The sequence below is a fragment of the Pipistrellus kuhlii genome, unplaced genomic scaffold (assembly GCF_014108245.1).
Source record: "Pipistrellus kuhlii isolate mPipKuh1 unplaced genomic scaffold, mPipKuh1.p scaffold_m20_p_6, whole genome shotgun sequence".
Classification (NCBI taxonomy): domain Eukaryota; kingdom Metazoa; phylum Chordata; class Mammalia; order Chiroptera; family Vespertilionidae; genus Pipistrellus; species Pipistrellus kuhlii.
Window position 1 is genome coordinate 79,762,850 of NW_023425562.1, and position 7,666 is coordinate 79,770,515.

Below are 7,666 nucleotides of genomic sequence, written 5' to 3' on the forward strand. Positions count from 1 at the left end.
TGCCTTGCTTCACAGCTGGGTCTCACCTGGGCACTTCCAAGCCCAATACAAATAGCAGCCATCTGCAGATCTCTCTATAGCTCCTGCCAGGTGGCCCCAGGTAGTGTATGACTTTGCACTTCCCTGGAGGCCCTAGAACCAGTGAACCTGGTGGACAACTCTGCATCCCAAGCAACACACAAAAGAGGCAGACTCAGTGAGCACCAAAGCCTACTCTATAGGTGGGTTTCCTGCACAACTCTCCCACTGTAGTTGTAGCTGGTCCTCACCAGGGATGAAGAGGGGGGACATCTGTAATACTCTCAACTATAAATATTTTTAAAATATAAATAAATAAAATAAAATCCATAGTAAAAAACATCTCCTTATTACAGTTTATTATAACAGATTCTGACCAGACACCCCCACATGTGCCAACAACATACAATAAACACTGGAGAGACTGTCATGCCTTATGATTGCAATCAATAAAGACATTTTGGCCCAGGGGGTGTGGCTTAGTGATTGAGCATCAACCTATGAACTAGAAGGGTCATGGTTTGGTTCCTGGTCAGGGCACATTCCCGAGTTGCGGGCTCAATACCCAGTGTGGGGTGTGCAAAAGGCAGCTGATCAGTGATTCCTTCTCATCATTGATGTTTCTTTCTCTCTCTCCCTCTTTTCCTCTCTAAAATCAATAAGAATATTTTTTTAAAAATAAATCAATACTAGTAAAGCCAATTGGTTTATAGAAGATTCCATCAGGAAGTCATTCTGCATCTGCATGTCTCCCCCAGGTAAGTAGAAGGAGAGTTTAGAGAAGATCAAATTGACACTCATTAGCAAGGAGAGTACTCTTAGGATGAGGAGTTGAAGTGCCAGGTCCCACTGCTCTCTGTGCAGGAGGCAGAGAATCAGAGTGGAGGCAGAAAAAGGTGTCCAAGGCCCAGGGCAGGGAAAGCACCAAGCAGTCCTTGTGGTTCAGGTGAGACCAGTGCCCCTGAAACCTCGAACCAAGACACTATAAAGACACCTGGAGGTGACCCTGAAGGTGAGGGGGGAGGGGAAGTGACCCTGAAGGTGAGGGGGGAGGGGAAGCCTCAAAAGGATTGAGATATTGTTTTTCCCCAGCCTGAAAGATGAGTTGGTTTAACATCAGACGCTGCTCTGCTAAAAATAAATAGAAGTGGTATTTCTCACACCCTTCAGTTTATAGACTGAGATCCACACCTAGCCTGATTTTTACATTGGTAGACACTGGCAAATGGTGAAGCTATTCACAAACAACAGGTATGCCTGAGAGCTCTTTCCCCAATGTTCTCTCCTGAGTTTGACATCTTTTTAATTCTTGTCACTCCAACTGGGAAAACGGTAATGAAGTCTCGGTTTGATTTTCATTTCCTAGACTCCCCAGATGGCTGAACATCTTTTCATATGTTTATTAGGCATTTGCATTTCTTGTTCAGTGAATTTCCTTTCGTATCTTTTGCCCAGTTTTCTAAGAGCTAATTCTTCTTTTTCTTATTAATGTGCAAGTATTGTTTCTATTTGAGACAGTAACTTTTGCCTATGGCAAAAGTTTTCTTCCTGTTTGTCTCTGACTTGGCTTATGGTCCTCTTGTTCATACTAAATTTGGGATTGCCCATCTTACTAAGATCTCTCCACTCCAAAGTTTTATAAATATTCCAAATTTTATATTTCCATATGCATATTTCTCCTGTCTCATACACACACACAAACACACACACACACACACACACACACACACACACACACGTGGACTCAGTGTTTCCAGACTTTGCACAATCCTTCTGTGCATCATCAAGCCTGACATGAACCATGTATTAAAGTCAACTGCTAAAATCTGCCTTTTACAGTTTTCAGCACCCAGGGCATCTCCATCCTCCCTGTTACTTAAGAAGGAGGTGGGTGCTCCCACCCACTTCCTTTCCCACAGTCCTATACCCAAGCACTCTGGATCCGCCAAGGTCCTCCCTCCCACATTCTCTGCCCACTCCTCCCAGGACGCCAGGGCCTCCTCCTTGCTTCCAGCCACCATCTGGATCTTTGCAGCCCTGTCCTGCCTAGCTCCTCACTCCTCCCGTTCCTAGCCAGCCTCCACTCTGCAGCCAGAAATCATCCTAAATGCAGACCCACCCCATCCCTGCTCTACCTAGAATCCTTCCTTCCACAGCCCCCACCACTTTCAAACTCCCAAACAAGGCTGAAATCATCCTTTTTAAAAGGGCACGTCTCACCTTTAAAATAAAATAAAATAAAATAAAAAACTTGCTGAAACTGGTTTGGCTCATTGGATAGAGCCTCAGCCTGCGGACTGAAAGGTTTAAGGTTCAATTCCAGTCAAGGGCATGTACCTTGGTTGTGGGCACATCCCCAGCAGGGGGTGTGAAGGAGGCAGCTGATCGATGTTTCTCTCTCATCGATGTTTCTAACTCTCTCTTTCTCTCTCTCCCTCTCTGTAAAAAATCAATAAAATATATTTTTAAATAATAAATAAATAACTTTTACAGCCTCATTTCTCAGATTATGTCTCCCCGCTTCTTCCCCCCCTCCAGCTCCTTGCTCCAGGCAGAGCAAACAACTGTCAGTTCTTCAAAAACACTAAGTTTCCTTTTCAGCTGACGGAAACCCTGGCTACCTCTCAAAATCACCCACCTATGCCCAGGCCTTAGCCCTGGGTGACTCTCACTCAGAGGCAGGGTGAGACCTCTGCACCCACATCCTCTGGATGGTTCCCACGCCAGCGTGAGGATCCACTGCCCTTCCCTCCGAATGCTGGGCATTCTTCCAGCTGGACCCTCCTCCAACCCCAATCCCACCTCCCCGCCCCACATCGCCTCTTCTTCCTTCGAGTCCAGGCTTAGACATTCTTTCCTGGGAACTTTCCTCCGCCATCCAGGTTAGGGCCCCGGCTCTATCCGCCAGCATCCCCCTGATCCTCCCCACTCAAACGTTTATCCCAAGGACTTAATTCCCTAATTTCTGGTCTCCCAACCCAGACTCCAAGTTTGGGGGGAAACGGGAAGAGCATGTCTCTCTTGCTCACCATAAACTTGGGCGCCCAGCAGCAGAGACCTGACCCATAGTAGGTGTACAGTAAATGTTTACTTAAAAAATGAATGAATGGACAAGTACATGGATGAATTGTACTTGTCCTATGGCAGTCCCAGGACAAATAAAAGGCTCAGAAAAGCCAGCAAACAGATGCGCATTCTGGCCAGCAGGGGGCACCAGCCAGCTTTCCGAGCCCCTGCCCAAGCCCTGGGAGCCTACCTGCTGTCAGTCACAGAGCTCCGGGTGCTCAGTGGTCATTTCGCTGCGCTGAGGACTGAGTAGGAGTTGTTTGCCACCAGCCAATGTGCGGAAAGTGAGTGTTCCCTCCTCACTCCCAACAGCAGGTACTACATTCCCCTGTCTTGCCAGGAGAGGAGCCGTAACTGTAGCAACCGGTGGCAGGTTCTCTCTTCCCAAGTGGGGACGGCGATGGAGTGAGGAGGGGAAAGGAGGGAGGTGGCAGAAGAGTCTGCATAACACTGCTCGCCCTGGAGCAGCAGGAAAGTTCCCTGCGTCTCCCAGCTCACTCGTTCTCCATTCTTCCCTGAGTCTGCTCAGGGCCAGCATCCCTCAGCCACCGGAGGAAACTCTTGCCTCCCGTGAGCAGCAGCAGCAGCAGCAGCAGCAGCAGCAGCAGCAGCAGCAGCCTGTGCACCAGCCGCAGCCCAGCTCTGTGGCAGCCCGTGTCCGTGATGAACGCCTCGTGCTGCCCGCCCTCCGCTCAGCCGGGGCTGCCCGACGGCCTGGAGCGCCTGGCCGCCACCTCCTCCTCTTCCTCCTCCTCCGCGGGCAACCAGAGCAGCCACGGGTACTGCGAGCAGGTCTTCATCCAGCCGGGCGTGTTCCTGGCGCTGGGCACCGTCAGCCTGCTGGAGAACATCCTGGTCATCCTGGCCGTGGCCAGGAACAGCAACCTGCACTCGCCCATGTACTTCTTCCTCTGCAGCCTGGCCGCCGCCGACATGCTGGTGAGCGTGTCCAACGCCCTGGAGACCATCATGATCGCCGTGGTCGACAGCGGCGCGCTGGCCCTGGGGGACCGCTTCGTGCAGCACATGGACAACGTCTTCGACTCGATGATCTGCATCTCGCTGGTGGCCTCCATCTGCAACCTGCTGGCCATCGCCGTGGACCGCTACGTCACCATCTTCTACGCACTGCGCTACCACAGCATCGTGACGGCGCGCCGGGCGCGCGGCCTCATCGCGGTAGTGTGGCTGTGCTGCGGCGTGTGCGGCGTGGTCTTCATCGTCTACTCCGAGAGCAAGACAGTCATCGTGTGCCTGGTCACGCTGTTCTTCGCCATGCTGCTGCTCATGGGCACCCTGTACGTGCACATGTTCCTGTTCGCGCGGCTGCACCTGCGGCGTATCGCCGCGTTGCCCGCCGCCGCCGACGGGGCAGCCCCGCAGCAGCAGCAACAGCAGCAGCAGCACTCGTGCCTCAAGGGCGCCATCACCATCAGCATCCTGCTGGGCGTCTTCGTGGTCTGCTGGGCGCCCTTCTTCCTGCATCTCGTGCTCATCATCACCTGCCCCACCAACCCCTCCTGCGTCTGCTACGCCGCGCACTTCAACACCTACCTGGTGCTCATCATGTGCAACTCCGTCATCGACCCGCTCATCTACGCCTTCCGCAGCCCCGAGCTCAGGAGCACCTTCCGCGAAATCCTGTGCGGCTGCCCCGGCAGCGTGAGCCCCGGCTAGGACGCGGGCCCGAGGCCGGTCCCTCCGGCCAGCTGAGGTGTTTGGAAAGAAGAGGCGGGAATCCAGAGTGTGTGAACAGCCATGGCTGTGTGCATCTTGTTTGGAAGCTGGCAGGGCCTTGGACAGGGAAATGGGATGTCACCGGCTCTCTGAAAGGATCCCAACGTGGGTAAGTCTCAGACTCTGATTCCCCAACAGCCACGGGAGGAAGGAGTCCGTGAGGCGGCTCCGGCTGCCTGCCCACCCGCCTCCCGGCATGTCCTTGCCCCTCGGGTCATCCAGACTGAAGGATTCTCAGTGACAGGAGGGTGGGTCGAAGCTCTCCGGAGCAAACCTCTTACCACGCCCGACCTCGGCTGCCAGCTGCTCCCATGGCTTTGCCCTGATTTCATAAGACACTTGAGTTTCCATCCTGTTATTCTGCTTACAGTGCAACAGTTGCCCCACAACAATGGACTCTTTGTGAAAGAAGTGATGCAGCCCAGCGCCCTCTTTACCCTCCTACCCTCACCAGCCTCTCCTGAAAACCAGCATTGAAACGTTACCCAGGATGCCCCTATTTTTGTTACTAGAGTTGTTGCTTTTGTTGTTGGGTTTTATGCATTCAACCTAAGGCAGCTTTCAAAATTCTAATGAGAAAGAGATCAAGTACTTTGGAAAACCAGAACATGCCTGTGTGTAAAGTATTTTGATGCTTGCTCTTCTAAGGTATATGTGTCCCTATTTTATAAGCCTTTTCCCTATTATTTCTTTTCTGCCTTTAAACAAGAGGGCATCGTGGATGGGAGGGGGTGTGTCTCCAGTGATGGCTCTATGGTGATGTCAGGTTTGAGAAGTTGCATGTGACGTTTTTGGAAGCTTTGCTTGTGGTCATTGTGACTGTGTCTCAATCACACGATTTTCTGAAATGTTATCTAGGGAAGAAAACTTGTGCTCAGTCTGGTGGTGTTAAAGTTGGGGTGATCCTGTTATCAACATCTGTTTACCTTATCAAGTTAGGCAATGCATTCAATTCATTCCTGAGAGCAAGGGGTGAGATTTGCTGACTAGCACTGCATATGCTGCTGCATGAGCTGTGCTCTGCACCTCGGTCAGACCCTTTCCTGCCCAGAGAACTCCATCCCCATGCCCAGTGTCTCCGGAGTACAACTGTGTGTTTTTCCTGTGCTGTAATGTATGAGGGTTTCAGTGTACTTGACATGCTGCTAATATAAACAATGTCTTGTGTTTCTTGCTTTGTGATGTTTGGAAATAAATAAAAGGCTTTTGTGGCTGCTAAACGTGTGACATTAAAGGGAAGCAACCTAGTGGCTTCTGCACACAGTCCGTTACACGGTAATCCTGGCTGTTTTGTAAGTGACAGAAGCATCCATTGCCACAGCACACGTCTTTTCTAGGGCAGTGCCTTTTAGCCAAACTACAAAACTCTCCCATTTAGGTTCCGAGAACACCAGGCTGTAGTTCCTGGGACACTGTCCCTCTCCATTATTTTAATCGAGACACCAAATAGCAGGTCGTGTCCGCTGCCACTCGGTGAGCCACTGTGGGCAATGGAGTCAGGCTCTCTGAAGCCTGTGTGAACAGCCACAGGAACCACGGCGTCCTTTTCCAGGCAAACAGGAGGAAAGGAACTTTTCACTCCTGGATATCAGCTTTCACATGATTTCATTTATTCTCTCAGCAAACCTCTAAGACAAGTAAAGAAACTGAGTCCTGGGGTGGGATGGGGGGACGGAGGGGAGGTGCATGGTGGGCCATGAACATCCAGCTAGTTTGGGTCATTGGTGTCCTGTGGCTGGAGTCTGCACCAAGTGGTGCTGCTGACAGGTTTCCATAATGAAAACAGGCCCCACGCTCCTTCCTCCACACATGCTAGCTTGGAGAGCAGCCCATGGGAAACTTCCCACAAACTCACCCAGGTTCTTGCTCGAGGGCAAAAACTGACTCAGCCGGTCTGGAGTAGAACCTCCGGTTCTGCATTTCCGAAGATGAGGATCCCCCCCAGGGGCGTGACTGCCTCTGGGCCCGCCTTTTAAATAGACAGGGCATAGAGGGCTTTCAAAACAGCTTGACAGTGTGGAGTACTGGCCCCAGGCTGGGAACTGTGCTGGCTACCTGGGGGGCACATGTTTCTGAGCCTTGCAGGAACCCCTGAGGCGGGCACCAGTACCCCTTTATGTCACAGATGAGACCTCTGCAACTCAGAGGGGCTAAGAACTTGTCTAGGAAAACTCATCTCCCAGCGAAGAAGCAGACTCAGACCCCACTCCAACCCCATTGCCCAGGCACCGCCCCTGGGAGCAGTCTGCATAGTTCAGCAAAGACCCAGGGCCAGCAGAGGCAAGGGCTACCAGGGAGGGAGACTCGGTGCACAATTCCACAGCTCACCAGTCCAGATGTTTCTAAGAGTTTCCATAGAGACCTCATAAAAACCACGAAGCCAAAACTGGTTTGGCTCAATAGATAGAGCATCGGCCTGTGGACTGAAGGGTCCCAGGTTTGATTCCAGTCAAGGGCATGTGCCTTGATTGTGGGCATATTCCCAGTGTGGGGGGTGCAAGAGGCAGCTGATGGATGATTCTCTCTCATCAATGTTTCTAACTCTGTATACCTCTCTCTTCCTCTCTGTAAAAAATCAATAAAATATATATTTTTTTAAAAACCCACAAAGCACAATTAGTCACCTGACTTGGGAACATACTCTTGCGAAGGCTGTGGGCAGCCCTGGGAAGGCATCTGCCTGAGGTGGACAGCCCTGCCTGTGGGGCTTCACTGCCTCCTCCGCCACCACTGTCCACCGGATGTTTTAAACAGGACAGTCAGATTTGAAACGCTTCACTGTTATAAATAAAAGCACATCGGGACTTTAATTCATTTGTTAGGTCACATTCACGCCTCACGTCTT

The 7,666-nt window shown here is 51.4% G+C and overlaps 1 protein-coding gene and 1 long non-coding RNA gene across 2 annotated transcripts; both read left to right on the forward strand.

Annotated features, from left to right (window-relative positions):
- The first annotated feature begins 238 nt into the window (after nt 1–238).
- LOC123651497 lies at nt 239–6,030 on the forward strand. The gene is made up of 3 exons (XR_006740261.1): nt 239–248; nt 2,697–2,701; nt 5,895–6,030. It is a non-coding gene; the product is annotated as an uncharacterized LOC123651497 (long non-coding RNA).
- Nucleotides 3,338–5,280, forward strand: MC3R (melanocortin 3 receptor). The gene has a single exon (XM_036418998.2). It carries the CDS (start codon nt 3,748–3,750, stop codon nt 4,759–4,761), a length of 1,014 nt encoding a protein of 337 aa, XP_036274891.1. The 5' UTR covers nt 3,338–3,747; the 3' UTR covers nt 4,762–5,280.
- Nucleotides 6,031–7,666: the final 1,636 nt, after the last annotated feature.